The sequence below is a fragment of the Emydura macquarii genome, unplaced genomic scaffold (assembly GCF_026122565.2).
Source record: "Emydura macquarii macquarii isolate MOO-44397 ecotype Brisbane River unplaced genomic scaffold, CSIRO-AGI_Emac_v2 contig_3019, whole genome shotgun sequence".
Lineage (NCBI taxonomy): Eukaryota > Metazoa > Chordata > Testudines > Chelidae > Emydura > Emydura macquarii.
In genome coordinates, this window is record NW_027133156.1 from 399713 (window position 1) to 422952 (window position 23240).

The 23240-nt window shown below is 41.6% G+C and overlaps 1 protein-coding gene across 1 annotated transcript in view; it reads left to right on the forward strand.

The window, feature by feature from the left end:
- Window positions 1-15169: 15169 nt before the first annotated feature.
- Window positions 15170-23240, forward strand: part of FAXC (failed axon connections homolog, metaxin like GST domain containing) — a 32536-nt gene continuing 24465 nt past the window's right edge. Inside the window, exons 1-2 of the mRNA XM_067530028.1 lie at window positions 15170-15653; window positions 19740-19875. Of these exons, the coding sequence (XP_067386129.1) occupies window positions 15391-15653; window positions 19740-19875 (399 nt within the window). The 5' untranslated portion in view covers window positions 15170-15390. The remainder of the gene's footprint in view (window positions 15654-19739; window positions 19876-23240) is intronic.

A 23240-nucleotide genomic window follows, 5' to 3' on the forward strand; every position in this document is an offset into this window, starting at 1 on the left:
ACTTGGATGGTAGAGGGGTGGTAGGAAGTGGCCCAGGGAGGGCAGCCATAAGGTGTTCCTGGATGCTGGGCCTTTGGTAGCCTTCACAGGTCCCTGGTGGAGTGGGGGGACCCAGGCTCCCCCTGCCAACCCCCCTCCACATTCGGAAGGGCCTGATCCCCTGGCCATTAGGTGATGCTTCCAACGAGCGCCAACTATCACATACCACTCCACTCATGTTTATGTCATCTGCAAATTTTAGCAGTAATTTTATGTTTTCTCCCAGGTCACTGATAAAAATGTTGAATAGCATCAGGCTTAGTACAGATTGCTGTGGGAGCCCACTAGTAATACCCCCATAGAATGATGATTTCCTATTTGCAATTACTTTTTGAGAACTATCAAAATATATAGATATAATATAGAGCTAGGGTGGGTAAAGTGCCAGAATGGAGCCGCTGACATTTATTTGTTTTAAATGTCTTGAACATATTCTTATGTGATTACCTATTCTTATCACTTTTCCGTCATTCTCCCTAACCCTTTCTTCCTACTGCTTCTTATCCACATATGTATTCTATTAAAATTAAATGTGAGATCTTTGGGACAGGGACCCTGTCTCACTAGTTTGTATTGCACAGTGAGGCTTTGATCTTGACTGGGACCTCTAGATGTTACAGTAATAGAAGTACTAAGTAACACAACTTGTGTCTCTATGACTTGGAATACACAGACAAAGAAGACTGGTACCTTTTAACTTGGCATTCTTACATAAGTACTTGTTAGGGTACAACTACGCTAGAAGGTTTGTCAAGTACTTTGAAAGCCTCTGAAAGGTGCTGTAGAAGAATATTAAGTACTTTGTCACTTTTCAGTAAAATGGCAACCTCCTTCAAGAATTACAAAACTAATAATCTATTTTCTATCTTAAAACATATAAACACCATTCATTTTGGCAAGATAATGCAGTATAAGATCTTTCCAAACACTGGTGCTCAGTTCAAAAGGACTAATTATTTTTCATTATCTTTAAATATATGTACTATTTAATAATACCGTCATTGACCTAATTTTGGGACTATGTGCTGAATAGCCATAATATTAAGGCTGAGAGCCATTACCATTTAAAACGTTTTTCATATTGGAAACTACTAGAGGTCCTAATGCTTCTCTTAGGTTGGCTATTGTGGACATTTTTGCATAGATTCCAAGGCCAGAAGAGACTATTGTGATCATCTAGTCTGGCCTCCTGTATGACACAGGCCATAGAACTTATCCAAAATAATTCATGGGGCCTATCTTTTAGAAAACCATTCAGTCTCGATTGAAAAATGGTGAGTGATGAAGCATTCACCATGATCCTTGGTAAATTGTTCCAATGGTTCATTAGTCTCACCGTTAAAAATTTACAAATGGAAACTATTATATAATGTTACATATAGCAGTTACTACCACTCCTGCTATAAAATAAATAGACGCACAAGATGTGTGAGGTAATTTATTTTACTGGACCAACATCTATTGGTGAGAGAGACAAGTGTTTGAGCTTACACAGAGCTCTTCTTCAGGTCTGGCATGTGGAGACTGAATCGCATAGTGGCATCTGCAGCACCACATGCACTGCCCCCCCCCCACGTGCATAAAGAGGCAGCCTAGGGAGGGTTGACTCAGCAGCACGAGCTGCATGTACCTGTCTCCTTATAAGGAAATGAAGTGACCCCACCTGCTGGTGCGTGGTCAGCAACTGCCCAGGATAATTGTAATCACCTGGTTGGCTAGTTCATACCTGCCCGGGAAATCAGGAGCACCTGGTTGGCTAAACTCCGAGCCATGACCTTAGAAGGTCATGCAGCAAATAGCAACCAATGGGGCTTAATCTCTGCTGACCGTGGGAAACTATAAAAGTTCAAACCCTGGTGGCAGAAGGCAGAGAGGAATTGAATCTACCCGGCACCCCGTGTATCTCTTGGTCGTGTCGGCTCGGCGGGCTGACGCATCTTCCCCAGCCTGCTTCGCTGTGAACTGATCACTCACAGTGGCTCTCTCCCGTCTGCAGTATCTAAAGCAAACGGCAACTGAATTTGGCCAGCATGGTATACCTGTATATAATGTTTGTGAGTATGGATTAACTGTTTTCTGTTGTGTTTGTCTTGTAACTTCATTGGGGAACTCCAAAACCGGGCACCCTAGTGTCACATGCTGGCAGCCACGCGTTGATCCAGGAGAGATCACAAAACGCTAAAGTCTTGGGTGGCGCATTTTGTCCTTTCGTGCACGGAGTTCTCCTGCCCTTTGCTATCACTGTTTGCTGTGCAATTGCTTGCTGTGAAACTGTTTATTATAAGGATAGGATTGTTTATTGTAAAATAAAGGGTTTATTGATTAAGCAAACCCCCAGAATCATCACTGTCTCGCTTAACCCCCCGTATCCCAAACCGAACCTGTCAGAGAGTTTTTCTCTCCGTTTCCACATGGCAAAGGTACTCTGAGCATCACAGCTAAATACAAGATGGAAAAGATTGTTTAGCATAAATAGTTAACATATTTCAAGGGACCATTCTAGGTGAAGTGGCCTCTTTACATCCCTCCAGCCATAGTGAGGAAAGGGGTTGGGGGGAGGCGAAGCAGCTGGGGGAGTTGTTAGTGGGTGACACATTGTAATAAGCAATACATCCCGTGTCTATTCAATCCATGATTTTTAGTGTCTGGCAAAATTATGAATTTAAGCTGCCAGGCTTGTCTTTTGAAAGTACTGTGCAGGTTTCCTTTGAGGACAAGGACTGATAGGTCAGATATAGAAGGATCACTTTGTGAAAAGTGTTCATCCACCTGTGATACGGTGTCTTTATCTTTTATCATTTTCCTGTGAGTTCATTTGAGAGTGTAGTGATTATCTGATTTCACCCACTTAGTTGCTATTGGGGCACTGGATGAGGTATACCACATGTTGTGATAAGCATGTGTATGACCCTGAAATCTTGAAAGGTGTGTCATGGGTTGATGATTATTGTAGCTGAAGACATATGGCTGGGGTTTTGCATCTGGTATTTTGGTGGGATCTGGTACCACTTTGAGTTGCTGTGTCCTGGTCTGTAGGGAGCTTGCCTCTGATGATGAGCTTGGAGAGATTGGGAAGTTGTTTGAAGGTCAGAAGAGGGGATTCAGAAATGGTTTCTTTCAGGATGGGATCCACATTGAGTAGGAGTTGTAGTTGTTTGATGATAACTCATATGGGTTCTATTTCGGGTGGTAGGTGACAGCTAAGGGTGTATGGTCAGAGGGGGTTTTATTTCTTTATTTAAGCAGATTCTCTTGGGGTAATAGGATGGCCCATTCCATGATTTGATCTACTTCTCTGGTGAAGGCATTTATGGGTGTGTGAAGGTGTATATCCCAGACTTTCTCCTTGGAGCAAATTCTGTGGTAGTTGAGTGCGGCTATAGATAACAGATTTCTTGGTGTGTTTGTGGTGGTTACTGAATCTATGAAGTGGGTGTGAAGATTCATGGGTTTCTTGTATATAGTTTTCTGTAGGGTTCCATTGTTGAAGCTGATCATAGTGTCCAGGAAGTTGATGCTGACGTGAGAGTGTTCCAGGTAGAGTTTAATGGACGCATGGTGGTTGAAGTTGTGGTGGAGATTTAAGGGAGTTTAAGTCGTCTGTCCAGAGGATGAAAATATCATTGATGTATCATTGGTTTCCTGGTGCATTTGTCCAGAAATTCTTCTTCAAGATGGCCCATGAAGAGGTTGGTGTATTGGGGAGCCATTCTAGTACCCCAGGCCGTTCCCATGGTTTGGACAATGTGTCTGTTGTTTGGTCATCCGCTCTATTGTGTCCAGTCAGATGATTCTTTCATCTTATGATTGTTGGTGGGGTCACGATAATTGTCAGTGGTGTTGTCATTATTGTGAAAGAATTCTTTGACGCTAAATAATCTGTTCCAGCTTGTATTTAGCAGTGACATTCTGAATTAATTTCCTGGATCTGAAGAAGAACTCTGTGTAAGTTCAAAAGCTTGTCTCTCTCACCAGCAGAAGTTGGTCCAATAAAATATATTACCTTACTCACCTTGTTTCTCTAATATCCTGGAACCAGCATGGCTACAACAATATAAAATAAACACATTATTTAAAGGTGAATTGTAAACCTTAAATTTCATTTAAGTAAAACACAGAAATTTGTTCAGTATGCCCCCACCAACCATGGTGTGGGATCATTTAGCAACTAAGTTTTAACTTACCTTTAAGAAGTTTACTTTCCCATTCTGTGAAATCCTTTTGAACATCCTGGTTTCGGAAAGGCATCCTAATATTAATTTATGCTATCAGAGATTTCACAGCTCTTATGGGTTGCATAACTTTTCTAATACCATGTTGCAGAGTGGTGCATCTTGGGCAAGCTAAGAAGTACCAGAGAATTTCCTGGGGGCAGAAAAGAACATTGTAAAAATATGTAGGCATTTCTGTGGCTTACCACAACATCTTAGCCCCTGACATAAATTCATGAATTCACTTATGTAACATCCTGTAAGAAGAGGGAAGTATTATTATCATCCCCATTTTACAGATGAGGAACTGAGGCACAGTCCAGTCAAGATCACAAAGGAAGTCTGTAGCTGATCCAGGAATAAAGTTCACATCTCTTGAGTCCCAGTCCAATGCCTTAACCACAACTCATTGCAATGCTAAATTCACCCACATACTGGTTCAAGTACAGAGTTGGTAGTCAAATGCTTGTTAATGTTAATCACTGGTTCACTCTGGGGCCTTGGTCAAGTCATTCCCATCTTATTGCTTCAGGTTTCCCATCTCCAACATAGGGCTGATAATACCACAGAGAGGGCCTGTGAGGAGTGCTTAATTGGTTGTAGAGTGTTTTGAACATGTGAATCAGTGGGTAATAAGTGGGTTATTTCTAATCTTGACTAATTTTGCAGTTTGTCTTTAACTGTAGAAGAAACCCTTTCCAGACTGCTTCTTGCAGTCACCATCTTACATTAAATTAAAAATGGTAGTATTTAACTGGCCCATTCTAGATTATGTGGTCCTGAAACTTCTTTAACCCACAAATCAGACACGGTCACATCAAGTCATCTATTGAAGTAAAAACATCTATAGTTTGATGTCTCTTCCCCTCCCATAATAATATAGTTCATTAATATTGTTACCATCCAGTTGGATAAAGATTTAGAATTATCCCTGGAGGAGGGGAGGGAAAAGCCTCCAAAAATCTGATAACATGGTACCATATTGGACATTGCGATTCTTTTAGAAGTTTTTGGACTAAAATGAGTCCTCCTTTCTCTATTTAAATTTCACTTTCACTAGAAGGAAGATGCTACCAATAGTGGAAAGAATCACAGTACTTGTGTCTGCTTTACAAGAAATGAATTTCTCGAGAAATTTTCTGGACATACAGGAACTGAAACACTGGCACAACTATAAACCTGGTTAAGTTATGTGCTGGCATGGGAAAGAGTGTTTGTAATTTTCCTTAAGAACGAAGACTATGGGAAAGTTTAGATTCATGCATCAAAAATATCAATGTATATGGAGATACCAATATTATTTGAGTACATATGTATATTTCAAAAAATCTCTCGAAGATCAGTTGACAGGCATTAGAAGAAATGTATGCATGTGGGCACTTCCATTTATTGTAAGTATTTAGATGGCTCCCATCAAAATAATGTGTGAGGCCCTCATAATCTTTCATGTATTTATCCTCAGAAACACTCCTGTGGGGCATGGAGATGCTATTATCCCTATTTTACAAATGGGAAATCAAGACACAGAGAGACTAAGTGACTTGCCCAAGATCACACAGGAAGTCCATGGCAGGCCAGAGAATTGAACCTAGTTCTGCTAAGTTCCAGGCTAGTGCCCTACCCACTGGTGTAGAGTATCTACATGAAATGAGTTTGGCAGTCTCAGTCCATTTCCCAGGGAACGTGTCCAAACTGCAAAACCCACCAGCTGGCACTGATCATCACCATTGTTGGTAACATCAGCAGAGAGGCCAAGGAGCAACTTGATATGATAGCTGAACTTTCTTCTCCCTGCCAGGGGTGGTCCTTCCAGGGGCGGGTTGAGGTATACAGAGATGAGTAGGGAAACTTGCACTGCCACCTTCTGTGCTGTAGCTGTTTTTCATGTCACCAGAAGGCTTCAATCTCCATGGTCAATCTGGCACCCTTCAGAAGCACTATATGGGCCCCACTCCAATATCCGGTAGCATTGCCCTAAAGTTGAGCATTTCTGGTCAGAAGTCTCTCAGCATACAGAATTGTCATGGGAATGCTCCATGTTTCTATTGCAATTTCCACCATGTGAAATCAGTAACAGTGAGGGGAGATCCTTTCTTTTATGTGTATAGGTCGTTGCCTGCTATAATACCATAGCAGCATTCTGTGGCAAAAAGAAATCTCCTGAGAAAGTGATCTGGCTAAACAAAATAGAGGAGATGTTTACTAAGGAGAAATGTACACAAGGGACCTGGTAGTTACATGGACTGAGCCTTGAGGTCATTCCTCTAGGTCAGGGCTGAGGTTCCTGTGTGGTCAGTGAGGGAACACCTGCACTATGTTATACCTAATCCATATATAAGATAAAGGTGTCTGTTTCCACAGCTGTCATCCAAGCACCTTTTGCCAGCCCTAAACAAAAATACCCACCCTTCTGCTGCGATGCCCTTTTATTTGGTTTCTCCAAGGATCTAGACAATCAGGCAGCTGCTAAAACACATCTCTCCTATCCGTCTCTATTTCTGGAAGTTGTGTGAGTCTGAAAGAACACTCACCCTGCAGACATACAAACTGAAATGGGATCCTTGCCCTCTCCTATACCTATCCCTTCTTATTCTTTTATTATTGTCTTCAGTTTGAATTTGATTTATAGATGAACATGTTGCATTTAAATGATCAACATTTCTTCCTGCTCACTTTTTTATCTTATTACGCTGCTCTGATACGGTTTGTGTTAGATGTTCTACTCTGCAGCATAGGTAGTGCCCAGCTTCTTGTCTGTTATCACAGTTTAGGACTGGTCATTTACTAATCTGAGACAAATGCAAGTAATAACTTATTTGTCTACAAAGACAGGCATTTTCTAGGCGATGTGATTGCATCTGAATTTTGTGTACATCATTATGAAATAATAAAAAACGTGTAAGGAAACAACAAAAAATGGCTCACGAATCTTTATTGCTAATCAGATATGAATAAATACATTGAGCAATTGATAGGAGAGTGCATTATATACCTTAAATACCACTGCATGCAACCAAAGGAATTCACAGCAGCAAGGACAGTGCCTGTACACCCGTAGGAAGAGGCAGGATCAGATTTATTTTAGTGGAAAAGATTGTTTATTAATTACTATTAATCAAGCTTTCTGGAGGCTGCCAGCCTGTCAAATCCAACTTCCGGTGCTGAAATAATGAAATTCAAATCCATTTGCTAGGCATGGACCCCCAGCAATACTATTCTTTTTTAATATATAGGTTCTTGTACAGCACTCATCACTGGAAGATCTGCTACGGTACAGTACTAGTTGTAGACACTGGTCTACAGCATTCCAACAAAACACCATCACCAAAGATACCGACTTGTCAACCCTAGGAGTACAAATGCCCCACTGCTAGTCCACTATATCCTATGCAAATTATAAGGCAAGAAAAGAAGTTGTGAATGATCAGGACTGTTAAAGGAGACACCAGTCAGTATGTCTGGGTTATTGGGCAGAACTATTATTATGCAAATTGGCTGCTGTGGGTCTGTTAATGGGATTCCAATTGCATCCAAGAGTTGCTCATGTCACTGAAGCTAATTGTGTTTTGCCCAGAAATACATTGGAGGAAATGCTTGTCCAGGTGGACAGAACGTCTTATAACTCTCAGAAGGAACATAGTGTGTGTAAAGCAGTTTCACAAACTGGGGGTCTATACCCGCAAATGGATCCCAAGGGTATTGAAATGTGAGTTCTGATCTCTGAACACTAATATCAAATGAAGTCATGATTGAGGATGGAATAATTCTGGTCTCAGTGAAGTCCATTGAAATTTTGACATTTACTTTATTTGACTCTAAAGGACCAGGAGATATAAGACATATAAGGTTCACCCAGAAATAGATGTAGATATTTGGGATTTGACAGGGGATTTACAGTCTGAACAGGGCTCTGAGAATTGTTGAAATGGACAACAATAAGATTAGAGGGACAAGGTGTGTGAGTTAATATTTTTTATTGGACCAACTTTTGTTGGTGAGAGAGACAAGCTTTCAAGACACAGAATTCTTCTTCAGCTCTTCTTAATTCACTTCCAAAGTGAATTACGCTAAACTGAATTAAGGCCACTTTAATTCTGAATAAGAACATCCACACAGGGATTTAATATGGTTTAACTAATCCACTTTAAATCAGTTTTAGTTCATCTGAATTAATTTTTCTGAGTGTCTGCATGGAGATAAGCCTTGGGTCACTCCTGTAATATGATAATCATATAGCAGCTGGCAGTCTGTAATCACTTCTAAGTTACACACCCTAATAACTAATTTCAAATGTACTCCTTCAATCAAAGAGGCTGATGATAACTCTGCCCTCTCCTCAGGCTGCTTCCCCCAACTCACTGTCATCACCTGAGGTTTGTTTGGGTTTAAGTTTAGCCAACTGGCCCTCATCCGTGCCCAGGCTGAGGAGCAGAACTGCATTGTCCAAGTTGTACAAAATGGAGAAATACAGTTGGGTATCATCAGCATAATGAAAACGTGCCTCCTTACTAGCCCTCTTAATGGCCTCCCATACACATTGATCAGGAGGAGTGACAGAATGACATCTTGTGGCACCCCATCTCTGGTGCCCCATCTTTGGGAAGAGGAGTAATTGCCCACAACTACCTGCTAAGATTTCTCAGAGAGAAAAGAGTGAACCTCTGAAGAGCAGCCCCATCCACTGGCCAGGGTCTGCAGGTGAGTCTGCAACACCTTGTGATCAACAGTATGGAAGTCAGTTGATAAAAGCTAATAATACCACCATAGACACCTGGTCTTCATCCATCACTGGAAGGAGAACATTGACCAATGCAACCAATGCAGTCTCTGCCATAAACTGGTCTATACCCAGATTGACAAGGGTCAAGGAGATCAAAGGCATTTAGGCAATGTGAGAGTTGTTTCACCACAATCCTCTCCACAATCTTACCCAAAAAGGGAAGAGGGGATGTTGGTCAATAAATCTCCCTTGCTGTGGATTGAGCACATTATTTCTTTTACTACTTGCAGTGGACGTGGAGAATAATTTATCATCCTCTTTTTAACAGCCCTTAACATATTTGAAGACTGTTATTGGGTCCCCACTCAGTCTTCTCTTCTCAAGACTAAAGATACCCAGTTTCTTTGACCTTTCCTTATAGGTAAGATTTTCCAACCCTTTTATACTTTTTGTTGCTCTTCTCTGGATTCTCTCAAATTTGTCCTCAACATTGCTGTGTAGAGTAGTACAATTACCTCCAGTGTCTTACATATAACACTTCTGTTTAATACACCCCAAAATACTAGCTTTTTTTGCAACTGCATCACGTTTTGACTCTTATTCCATTTGTAATCCACTGTAACCCTCAGATCTTTTTCAACAGTACTATCACCTAGCCAGGTATTCCCCATTTTGTAGTTGTGCATTTGCTTTTTCCTTCCTAACTGTAGTACTTTACACTTGTATTTATCAAATTTTATCTTACTGAAATCAAATGAATTCTCCAATTTATCAAGCTTGTTTTGAATTCCAATCCTGTCCTTCAAAGTGTTTACAACCCTTCCAAAGTTTGTGTCATCTGCAAATTTTATACGCATACTCCCCATTCCATTATCCCAAGTCATTAATGGAAATATTGAAAAGTGTCGTGAATCAGGGTGTGGGCAGTCAGAGCAGGAGTCAGAGGCCAGGAACAGAGCTAAGAGTCAGATCCAGAGTCAGGAACCAGGAGTCAAGTTGAGAGTAAGAGCCGTAATCAGGAACCAGGCAAAAGACCCGGGCTAGACCTGATGAGAACAGAACAGGAACAGAGCAGGAGCAGGGCTGGCACAGGAAAGATTGCAGTTCCGCGCATTTGTGTAGATCAACCACTGGCCTAGTACTGCTGCCAGATTTAAGAGCAGACTTCATACCTCTCAACTAGGAGTCTGGTTGATGTGGGTGTTCAGCTGCCGGTCAGCTAGCTGCTTCCAGGCTGAACAGCAGGCCTTAATTTCTGACAAATAGTACCAGTCCCACGATTGACCCTGTGGTATCCCACTAGATATGACCTCCCAGTTTGACAGCGAGCCATTGATAACTATTCTTTGTGTATGGTCTTTCAAATAGTTGTGCACCCACCTTATAGTAATTTCATCTAGAACACATTTCCCTAGTTTGCTCATGAGAATGTCATGTGGGCTTGTGTCAAAAGACTTACTAAAAACAAGTTATATCACATCTACTGCTCCCCCCACCATCCATTAGGCCAGTAGCCCTGTCAAAGAAGGAAACTAGGTTGGTTTGGCTTGATTTGTTCTTGACAAATCCATGTTGGCTATTCCTTATTACCCTATTGTCCTCCAGGTGCTTACAAATCGATTGTTTAATATTTTGTCCCAGTATCTTTCCAAGTATTGAAGTTAGGCTGACTAGTGTATGATCCCCGGGGCCTCTTTGTTCCCCTTTTTAAAGATTAGTATTATGATTGCCCTTCTCCAGTCCTCTGGGACCTCACTCATCCTCCATGAGTTCTCAAAGATAACTAAGTTCTGAGGTTGCTTCAGCTAGATCCTTAAATACCCTAGGACAAATTTCATCAGGCCCTACCAACTTATACATCTAATGTATCTAGATAGTCTTTAACCTGTTCTTTCCCTATTTTGGCTTGTATTCCTTCTGCCTTGTTAATATTAATGGTGTTGAGTATCTGGACACCATTAACCTTGTTCAGTGATGACTGAAGCAAAATAGGCATTAAACTGTCTTTAAATTAGTCATAAAAACAGACATTAATTTAATCTTCTTGATGTCAATTGGTTATTAGTTCTCCTTCCTGGCTAAGTAGAAGATTTACATTTTCCTTCGTCTTTCTCTTGCTTATAATATATTTAAAGAACATCTGCTTATTGCCTTTTAAGTTCCTTGCTAGGTCTAACTCATAAGCATAAGAGTTTAACAATCTTTTCACTGCAGCGTTGGTATGAGACTTCTGCCACCACTGCTTTAGCTGTCTTCTTGCCTGCTTGCTTGCTTGCTTGCTTGCAGATCATCCACAAAAAAGGGTGACCTGTGAGAACAAAGCCAGAGAAGGGGACACCTCATCAATGGTGGACAAATGAGTATTATAGGGAGTGGCCTGTCAGTAGAACAAGATGCTCCCTCAGATCTCTTTGGAACTTTTCTAATTCCATTAATTTCCCAGGATGGCTCATCAAAATGGGTGTTTTGGATCAAAACTGTGTTTATACAGTGCCTAGCACAATGGGATCTTGATCCATGACTGGGGACCTTTGGTGCTACCACAATACAAATGAATAATAGAACTTAAAGAATGGGGGTTAAAATAAAAAGATGTAAAGACTTACTGCAGGACAGGGCAGCTGGAATACTATATCACTCCTGTTAAAATGTAGATCAAGCACAGACACTGTTGCACTTGCTGATCTGGCTATTCTGAGTAAAAATGAGCCCGAATCCAAACACCACTGAATTTTGGGGAAGTTTGGATACAGCTCTGAACTTCACAGCTGGTCCGTTTCTCTACAGTGAGCATAACCAAAAACCGTGGATCCAAACAATCCCAAACTTTTAAGATGTTTGGTTGAGAATCTGATATCTGGATATTAACTTTACTGCTTGGCCTATCTCTAGTTCTGAGTGATTAATAATTATGGCAGATTTTACATTTGGGATTTCAATTCTTTCAATTGTTTTTATGTTGTCTAATATATCCCATATGCATGAGGTAAAACATCTCCAGTACTGTGCCAACTATCTGGTATGTCCCTATTGAATACTGAATGTTGTTTTATCAGTGTTAAGAATCTTGTAATTTTAAGAGCATCTTTTTTTGTGTGCTGATACGAACAAGTATGTAAATTCTGGCAGTTTTCTGGGGCCAGCTTTGTGAACACCAGTATCTGGTAAATAATTAGCTACATGCTTTTCTTTGGAGATGATGCCATGCAGAAAGATAAGAGCATTTCTTAGAACAGGAATATATTAGGAATATCTTATCCAATGGGAGAAACAGTTCTGTTATGTATTACATGCAGGCTAAGATCATGATCCTACAATCTTTGTGCCCCCAAAGCTCGTCATGTAGTAATGGGTTTAAAGTTACAGGAGAACTATGCAGTTCATCCTGAATGAGTGACAGTAAAATCTGTATAGCATCTTATGGTACCTTGTATTTTTGTGCCACATTGCAGAAAAGAGTTATTTTAGAACACTTTTTATTTTTAAAATTATATTGAGACTATTTTTGTACCCTTTGGCCTTGAAAAGTCGTGTTCCTTAGTTACCATATTCAAGCCTCTAAGACAAGTGATAGGAAAATTAGAACTGGTACATTTTAATTGATCAAAAGTGCTTTTTTTAATAAATCCAAGTGCCACGATTTTATGGCATGGTATCTTGTGACCAGCTGGAGTTGAATAATAGAGGCCTGGGATCTCAGCTCCCCTGTGAAGAAAGTGGAGAGCAACAGCATACTAAGAAACATTCTTTTAGGAAAATAACTGATTTTTTTAGTTAAGGGAAGTGCAGTAGATCTAATATACTTGGATTTCAGTAAATCATTTGACAGTACCATGTGGGAAGTTATAAGTTAAATTAGGGGAGATGGGGATCAGTACAAGCATTGTAAAGTGGATTAGGAATTGGCTAAAGGGGAGGAGGCAACGGGTTGTGCTGAAAGTGAATTATCAGACTGAAAGGAGGTTACTAGTGGAGTTCTTAAGGTTTGGTCTTGGGACCAATCTTATTTAATATTTTTATTAATGACCTGGCACAAAAAGTAGGAGTGTGCTAATAAAAATTGCTGATGTTACAGGCATTGTCAATATAGAGGAGGATCAGAATAGTATATAGGAAGGTTTGAGTGACTTTGAAGATGAGAGTGACAGAAATGAGATGAAATTCAATAGTACAAAATGCAAGGTCATTGCCTTAGGGTCTAATAATATTAAGAATTTCTGCTGCCAGCTGGGGACTCATCATTTGGAAGTGACAAAGGAGGAGAGAGACATGGGTGCATGGGCTGATCACACGATGACTATGAGCCACCAATGTGATGCAGTTTTGAAAAAGGCAAATGTGATCCTAGGATGTATAGGGTGAGGTGTTCCCAGTAGAGATAGAGAAGTATTAATGCCTTTGTACAAGGCACTATTAAAACCACTATGTACAATTCTGGTCACCTGTGTTCAAGAAAGATGAATTTAAACAGGAACAGGTGCAGAGAAGAGCTACTACGATGATCAGGGGAATGGAGGGCCTATCTTATGAGCAGAAACTGGAAGAGCTTGGCTTGTTTAGTCTAGCAAAAAGAAGGCTGAAAAGGGATATAATTGCTCTTTATAAATACATTAGGGGGAATTAATACTAGGGATGGTGAAGAGTTGTTTAAGCTAAAGGACAGTGCTGGCACAAGAATAAATGGATATAAACTGCCCATGAAAAAATTCAGGCTGGAAATTAGAAGGTTTCTAACCATCAGAGAGGCAAGGTTCTGGAATAGCCTCCTAATAAGTAGGGGGGCAGGGCTCACTTCCGATCTGTGTCTTATGTTCCTAAAACTCATGCTTCAGGATTTCAGTGGGCCACCAGCCAGGGTCAGGAAGGGATTCCCCCTTCCCAATGTATTCCGGGTGGGTTTTTTTTAATCTCCTTCCACTGAAGCATCATGGATGGCCACGGCTGGAGATGGGACATTGGGTAGAGTGGGCCAGGGCTCTGAGGTGGCATTGAGCATTCTCTCAGGTGTTTGGCTGGCTGGTTTTTGCTCAGATGCTCAGGCTCTAACTGAGCACCATATGTGGAATTGGGAAGGAGTTTCCCCTCAGGTCAGATTGGCAGTGACCCTGGGGTTTTTTCTCTTTGGGGTGTGTGCATGCAGGACACTTGCCAGGATTATCCCCGCCATTGTGGGGGCCTCAAGCATTGGTGCACCTTGGTCCCTCCTATTCTCTGCCTGTAGCACATAACAATCTAGTCTCCTGTGCTCTGTAATACTTTGGTCCAGTTCTGGTTGTTGGGTTTAGTGTGTTGGAGCTTTGCGATATAGAGGAAGTCAGACTAGATGATGTGGTGGTCCCTTCTGGCCTTGAACTCTGAGTGTGTTGTATAACTATGGATGTCTCAAATGAAAGATGAGGTGTGACCCATGCAGTGATTTCAATGGGGCCAAGATTTCACCCCAGATTTTTAGAAACGGACTAAACTGCGTCCCCAAAATCTGCATGTGTTCCTGCTATGCACTGATTTATTCACAGTGCCACCTGCAAAATAGGCTATTCCTATGAGTCTACGCAATCACATTCCTCCGCACTCAGAATTTCCTGCTATATATTTATAAATGACATGGTTCTTCTGACATGGCAAGCGATGCAATCATGCTAGATGCCCATCTAACACATGTATTGGGAGGACTTTAACACTTAAAAATCCTAGCCTTGCTACCTGTCCCACTGCAGGTGCGAGGATAGGCTGGAACGCGCCTGTAGTTTTAATACAACCAAGACAAGGTTAGATTTCAGTCCGGTTTGTTTATCAGGTAGAACACACAATGGTTGATTTCTGTTTTCTCAATCAAAAATGCACATGCTAAAGCCTGAAAAGCTGACCTGGTCCAGGCTAACTGTGTAATGTCATTATAGCTTCAGGAAGAGGAAAAAAAGAGCTATCAGAGCAGAAAGCTACTTCCTGCCCCTAGACAGTAAATCTGTTTCCAATCCAGTCATTAATCTGGATCCTCCCCCGCTCCGCCTAGCAGCAAATTGCAACATGTCCCTTCTTCTGCTCTAGGTGAGTTTTGCCCTTTTCCTGTGACCTTCCCCAGCCAGCGCTGATGGGGCGGGGCTGCAAGTGGGAAGAGGCTGCGTGTGGGGGAGGAGAGGAAGGGGAAAGGAGAGGTGTGTGATTTTATTGCCCTGGTATTTTGATGCACCCAGGAGCAATGACATCACCCATCCTCCTCCATGCGACGAGACAAAGGCGAGAGGCAGCTGCAGAAGGAGGCGGCGGCTGCTGCTGCTGCTGCTAATACCGACCAGACGCGACACAGCTGCTCCATCCGCCGAGCTCGCCACCTTGCCGGCGGGTTCGAGACCAGCCCTTGTCTATGCAGGCGGCTTTGGCGAGCGGCGGGAGGAAAAGAAGCAGCCGGCAACGCGCAGCATGCCCTGGGGTGTTGGTTTTGCCTCGTCCAGGTCGTGCGTGGTTGATCTGAGCCGGAATCAGAGCCTCCCTCGAGGCTTGTGTGCAGGAGCCGAAGAGCACTTCTCCTTTTATGGGGACATCGTCGCTTTCCCTGTGCAGGATTACGGTGGGACCATGGCAGGGCTGGGATCTGATTCGTGGTGGAAGAAAACCCTTTATTTGACTGGGGGAGCCCTGCTCGCTGCCGCTGCGTATCTGCTACATGAACTCCTGGCAATTAGGTGAGAGACAGGGACAGGGAGAGAAACCCCGGGCAGGCTGCAGCAGGGAGTGTTTGGAAGAGAAGCTGCACATGGAAATAGGAAATAATAAGGCAGTGCTGAGCCGATAGCAAGGCGTTGTGCTCGGCCTTGGCCCCTTCCTTGATAAACTGGCCCAATAACAACGAGCAGGGCAGAAATCGGGAGTCTTTTTTTTTTTTTTTTTTTTTTTGGTCATTGTTTTGGTTTAATAGGCATTTCAGAGCTTCACATCTGTAACGATTTATGTCACACCAGTATATACGTAATTCTTAAAACCCAAGCGTCATAGCTACTAGGAAGATCAACAGCAGGGCTCTTTCCAGCGGTAGTTTTAGCCTAACCTTCTCTGGAAACATCTAACTCGTTTGGCCTGCGTTTTCAGGACTGGGGCTCAGAATGAAACCAATGGGCTTTTCAGTAAAACCAGCTTCCATTCATCATGTACCCACCTCGCTCTTAGATCTTGCCATTTTAGCTTTAAAAAAAAAAATAAATAAAGCTTCATGCACCAAATCGTGGTCACCCAAAATACCGGGATGTTTAACTAAGACAATTCTGCAGCTGGTGTTGCTTTTTGGGGGATTGTTCAAAAATCAAATATGAAACTGCATGTTTAAAGCGATGGAGCATCAACCTGTTATGCAAGATCTCTTGAAAATAAGAGGAATCCACAATTGTTTTCAATGTAGTATTGTATCTGGTTATGATATCTAGCTTCAATTTAAAATTAATAATAGTGTGAGTAATAGGGAGCATGAGAGCACGAATAGACACAGGGATGTGTTTGTCATAGACTGGGATCTGAAGTAAATAGTTGCATATGGTGCTGCAGTTTGTTTACAAGGATATTAAATCATCTGGGAACATGGTGGCTTTAACTACTGATTTCCCATGGATGTGCCTGAAAACAAAATACCCACATCAGAGGTTATATATTTCTAGTACGCTATTTTAAAGAAATAAGTGAGAATAATCTCAGGGGATCTTAGATATATCCATATATCTGTATAGATATATATCTCACAGAGGTAAGGTGGAGACTAACATTATGAAAATAGACTGGAGTTGATCTTCTGACCACTATGAGCCCCAACCTGCACTTCTTACTCAGTTAAGTCTCTCATTGACTTCAGTGAGGACTGCATAATTGGGTCCTAAATGGTTACTATGATTGTTGTACAAGACAACTGCTTGTATAATATAAACAGTGCAAAATACAGAAGTTATTTCTGGATACAACATTTACAGAGAAATAAAGGATCAAGGTGGGCCTGTACTAATGGGCAGCCATGCGCCGCATAAGGTAAACAAAGATAATGTTGCTATTGATAACCTTTTAATAACACTAGCACTAACAGAAATACTTGCCTTGTATATTTTATGCACTTATTTTCATTCAGCTTACAATAAATAAGTGTATAAACATAGTTCTTGGAAAATACTTGAATTCAGGGATGTTTTTATAATTTGAATTTCATAGCTAGATTATTTTGCCTCTATCCTTAGGAGAGATTTACAGAATGAAATTACTGAATGTAGACATATTTTGTAAGATATTACATGGTTCTGGAGAAATGTGTAGATGTGATTTACAGGTTCAGTATTTATGTGCCATAGGCAGAGCTTACTAGCAATATTAAATCTGTGTTTGAATGTTTCAGTATGTACAGTACATAAAGGGATGCTGCAGATGTATTACATGATCTAAAAGCAGAGATTTTAAAATGTGCCAAATTTGGCAGGGAAATTGCTAGTGGCAAATTTTTAAAAGCAATTTTAAAAGCAAACTAATGCTATTCTAGGCCAGTCAACATCATCTCTGGCAGTTCAGACCTCATTTTTAAAGATTAAAATCATAATCATGCTAACCAGAACAGCACAGGCTGCTGTCCGTCATGTGCAATGCAACTTGATTCTGTACAGCATCTTTCATGGACAATATATCCCAAATAGTTCACTGACTGAAACAATTCAACACAATGTATGGTGTCAAGACAGTGTGTGATGATTCATTTAACTTGAGTCATAAAGAGGGCGATTTTCCAAAGGCATAAGGAATAGGTAGGCATCTCATTCCCTTTGTCATATGTGCCTATGAAAATCTCCCTTAAAGCCAATAGTTAAAGGCAGTTACTGTATGAGAAATGTAGAGGCCTGGGCAAAGAAGAACAGATATGTTTTGAGATAAGGTATCAACTGAGATGAAGATTGGATAGATACTGAAACTCTGTTTGAGATATCAGAGCAGAAGGCTCTTACACTAGCAGCTACAAATTTGTGTGACGGCACAGATAAGAGGCCAGTGCTAGACAAGTTCCAGAGGTGTGTGTGTGTAAGAGACAATGGGCCTTCTTACTCCTTTGACTTGCTCCGATTATACACCTGTATAACTACATTGACTTTGATGGATCACGAGGACGTTGGCCAAATTCTGCTCTCGGTTACACTAGAGCAAATCCTTTGGAATCCTCCTGATTTACCTCAGTGTAACTGAGAGCAGAAGTTTGGCCCCAAGTCCAGGCGGTCGATTGGAGCAAGTCCATGGTGGGTTTTAAGAACCATGAATGGGCCATTTTGAACTGGATCCTGAAATGAATAAATAGCCAGTGGAGTTGTTTGACAACGGGGGTGATATGGTCATGAGTCCTTGTACATGGGAGAAGACAGGCAGCGGTCTTCTGAATGTGCTGGAATTTGGAGAATAGGGATCTCGAGAGGCCATAGAGATGAGAGTTAAAATAGTTGAGGCAAGAAGGGATGAAGGCTTCAGCAGGGTGGAGTCAAACGGGGTTCAAAAATAACTTGATAAGTTCATGGAGGATAGGTCCATCAATGCCTATTAGCCAGGATAGGCAGGGATTGCTGTTTGCCAGAGGCTGGGAATGGCTGATGGGATGGATCACTTGCTAATTGTTTCTAAGCACCTGGCATTGGCCACTGGTCTGACCCACTATGGCCGTTCTTATGCTCTTATGAGTCAAGGAGGCAATGGTGTATTTGAGCAGTCAAGTGCAGAGGTGACAATGGACACATATACAACAGAAGAAGATACAAAGAACAGAGAACAAGGCCAAGGGTAATGAGAAGTTTACAGACCGTGGAGGCAAATGGCATTTCTGAGTCTGGAAGTGGGGAAAGGAGAGCTGCAGCTATGCTGGAGTTGCTCATGTTCCTCAAGAGAATCTCGTTGTTCTTTAAGGCTCTTAACTGAAGGAAGCATATTTGCAGAGCCCAATTTTCCATTGCCTCGCACCTTGTGTTGTCATTTATAACTGTGCAGAGTGGGTGCAAAACACTACCATAGCAAAATAGGAGCATTTTGCACTCACTTTGTCAAGGGGTCTGCGAAAGACTTAGACTGAAAACTGACTGAACAGAATTCAACTATATATACAGGCAATAGATTTTCAAAGGGGTCCACATCTCCATTCAACATTTTTTAGGGTCCACAAATGTAAAAAGGTTAAGAACCACTGCCTTACTCCACACTAGCTTGGGTGTCAATTTTAGTGCATACTAATGTTTTGCACACAAACTGGCCCATGTGGACCCTACTAATATGCACTAAAAGTTCCCTAGTGCATGTTAATGTAGTCCCATTTCAAACAGTAATATGTTAACACGAACAAGGGAACCTTTAGTGTGTGCCAGCAGGGTCCACACAGGTCCGTTAGTGTGCAACATGCTCATGCACATTAAAATTCACACCCCAGCTAGTGTGGACTAAGGCACCATGTAGACAAGGCCTCAGTGACTACATGAGGCACAAGGCACGGGAGAATCAGGCTTGCTTGCTTATTTATTTAGTTTATGAGCCTTGGCTTGTGAGATTTGCGGGTCTCTCCAACATAGAATTAACTAAGCTTCCTGTCTGAATTCGTTCCCTGCAATGTAAGTGCTTTTTTAGTGATTTCAGACTTGATGAATAAAAAATTGCAATAACCCATTAAAGGGAGGACAAAATGTTTTGCCTCAGCCATTCTCGCTCCTTCGTGCACTTAATATATTGATGTATGGCACATACTGTAGTCTAGGTTTCGTTTAATTCTATTTTGTTTTTGACAGGAAAGAGCAAGAAGTTGATTCCAAAGATGCTATTATACTGCATCAATTTTCAAGGCCTAACAATGGTGTTCCCAGTTTATCTCCTTTTTGTTTGAAAATGGAAACTTATTTAAGGATGGCTGATTTACCCTACCAGGTAAACTTGAGTGTATATTGTTTCCCTTTACGTTATGGTTAATTATAGTCACACACAATGCTAAATGTGCGGGGGAAATATCTATCTTATCCAAGAGAAGTGTATATATGTACATATTGCTAGCTAGCTAGATATACACCTATCACTATGGTGAAGTTTAGGTCTGTGATCTCCAAGGTAGGCCTAGCATAAGCTGGGCAGTCTAAACATTCAAGCAGTATTCCAGATTTAATTGCTTGATGGCAATTGAAAATTTAATTTTGGGGGAAATATTGAATTTTTGAGTTAGTTCAGGGTTCATATAATGCTACATGATGTGCTGGATTTGCTGTAAAACTCAGTGTTTTTTAGTTTTATGTAGCCTACCAGGTCTGCTATGTTAAGTAGATCAAAATTAAATTGTTGCAATTTTTTTTCTCTCCTTTGAGGGTCTCTTTTATGCTCTCGCTATAGAATAGTGACAAATCCCTCATTTAGCCTTTCATTCCAGTCACTGCCTTTCTAGCTGAGGAGGACAGATTGTTTGCAGAGCCCATGAATATTCTTTCTTAATAGGGAATGGGTTGCTGTTGAGGTACTGTCTTTCTTCAGAGAATGAATCCCAAAGTAGAACAGGAAATGAGAGACAGGAGACTGGGAAATTGATTCTGACTCTCTTGTCTGTTAGAGTCAAGATCGAGCCACTAGGCCACTGGATTAGCACACACTCCATTGTTGCAGTTTTAACAGAGCTATTTGACAAACATACATATTATAAAATGTAAGCTCTCTGAGGCAGGGGACATATCTTTTTCTGTGTGGGTAATGCACTGTGTAAATTTAAGATGACTATACGAATGCTTAATAAATAAGATGAGAATAGATGATGGCATAATATGGTATGTTTGTTTTATTGGCACAATTTTGGGGTGACTACATTATTCACAATGGTGGAGCCATGAGTAAGTTGTGTGGTCATCTCAGATGGGTTCCAGGAATGCGTTTATATTACGCTGTTATGAAAAGTATTTTGTTTATGTAACGTGGCTCATAGGAATTCTTTTTTAGAAATGTTTCAGGGTGTTTTTACTTTTATTGTTCTTGGTGTCCATCCCCCCAATAAAACTAAGCTGCTTTACTGCTATGAAGCCAAATGTATTGGCATCTGAGGTAAAGAAAAGTGATAACTGATATACTTTAGAACTCATTAAGACAAAAAACTAAAATAGTTTTTCTAAAAGTCATGTCTAGTTTTAATGACCATTATCTTGTGATTTTCGAGCAGTAGACCCAAGCACAGTATTGTATTGGAAAGGCGGAATTTCCAGGTCTCCCAAGGATATATGTCTCCCAGTTTGCATGGCTCACAAGATATTGAATTTAAAACATATCACAGGTGCAGGAGGGGCTTTTGCCCACACTACACCTCTGACCAGTTTGGGGCTGAATTGTAATTTGGGGATGAACTTGCTGTTTGTAGGGACAAACATATTTTTGGCGGTTTGTCTTTTCTTTGCAATGGTTGATAAGCAAGATTGGAATGATTAAAATAGCTCTAGTGAAGGTGGAGTAGTGGGCCGAAGGCAGGTGAGGCTGACAAAATTGCAGTATAAAAGCAGCTTATCACATGGTTCTGCAATTTTTAAAGGAATGTTATTTACCATGTGTATCACCCCCCTCACCTCCCTATTAAGTGAATTTTATTTTGGCTGCTACATGGTATCTTTTGTGAGATACATTCCTAGAATGGTATGTATGAGTGTATATATGTTTTATGCTCCTCTATGCCTCCCACATCTAGCTGGCAGGAGGTGTCAGTGGTCCTGGCTGCAGTGTGTGATGGATGCTGATAATGATCACTGATGGTGGCACTACCAAATGGGCTGGTTCAGAGTGGGAACCTGCAGTATTGCTGCCAGACCTGCTTTCTACACAGCTGGTGTGTAGATCCCAGGAGCTGTTGTGCCCTGGCTTTGAATCCTGACCTATGGGGAGTGCACCATGCAGGTAATGAGCACAGGTATTTTTGCAACTGCCTGTTGTCAGTGGACAGCCATACACATGCCACTCTAGGAGTCCTCCCTTTTCGGCAGGAGGCTGTGCTGTTCTGCCCTCTGCCCAGAGTCTGCCAGTGTTGTCTCCAACTCATGAACAGAGCATCCTCAACCAGCTTTATTTTGCACTCTCCTTACTCTGGATTTTTACATGCAGTCGGCATGTGGCACAGTCCTCTTTCCTCTGTCCATAGCAAGGCTTTGTGTGATCATATCTACTTGGCTCATCAAGTCTGCATAAGGCTGTGCCTGTCTCAGCTCTGCCCATGAGCATGGGTTTTAAGGGATTTAGAGATTTTTTTGTCTCTCTTCCCCCTCTCCCTCTGCAAATCTAAGCTTTTATTTACAGGAAAATGATGTTTCTAGCCCTGCTGGTTTTAGAGGCCCCCTTTCCCAGGATAAATTAAAGCACTATACTTTTTTTGGTCCCATAAAAATTGTAAAATCAGCAGTGCTGGAGGAACCGAGCTAGACCATGGTTGTCTTCTGACATGGTTTGTCATCGTTACAGGGCAAACTTCTAGTAACTCTAGGGTGCACCCAGTGGGTGCCAGTCCTGGATTCCTTCCCCTCACTTTGGGTGGAACCATGCAGTCCAACTACTCATAGATGGGATCTCTGGGCTGTAGCCCCCTTTTCCCAGCTCTGCTAATCCAACAGGCCCAATTGCATTGGCACCTGCCAGCCTTTTCTTTCTGGGGACCCAGGACCAGCAAGTTTCTTAAAGTGACTCAGAAACAGCATCTTGAAAACAAAGCTGCATTTATTCCTTCGCCCAAAGGTAGAAAGCATGCAAAGCAAAGGGTACAAACAATAAAAGACCTGTATGCCTGGTTCTTAGGCTTTTCTTGCCAGTTTTTGTAAGTTCCCCTCAGCCCAGCTAACCCCTGTCTCTGGCTGGGCGAAACAGACTGTCTTGCTCACAGCAGGCTCTCTCTTTCTCTCATTCTCTCTTTGTTTCCTTGCCAGCTTGCCGCCTCTCGCTGACACTTCCTAGGCAACCTCTGGCTACCCACTGAACCCCGGCCTTTTTCTAGGCTCAGGGTCCTCTAACATGTAGCATCCTCCTTCTGAGCCTAGATTTATCCTTGGGAAGAATAAACTCCTCAGCCTACCTGGGAGGAGGTATTCCCCAATAAACAACTTTTCCATTCTTTCCTCTACGTCTCCTATCTGTGTCATTGTTTTACCTTTCCTTCTTGGTTCCTCTAACAACCCTTTTTATCTAACTCAATAGCAAGTAGCGCATGGTAGACAAACACAGAGAGGCATGCACCATATTCATAAAAATAATACAGCTATTTCCCATTTTGTCATATGGTTAAAGTACCA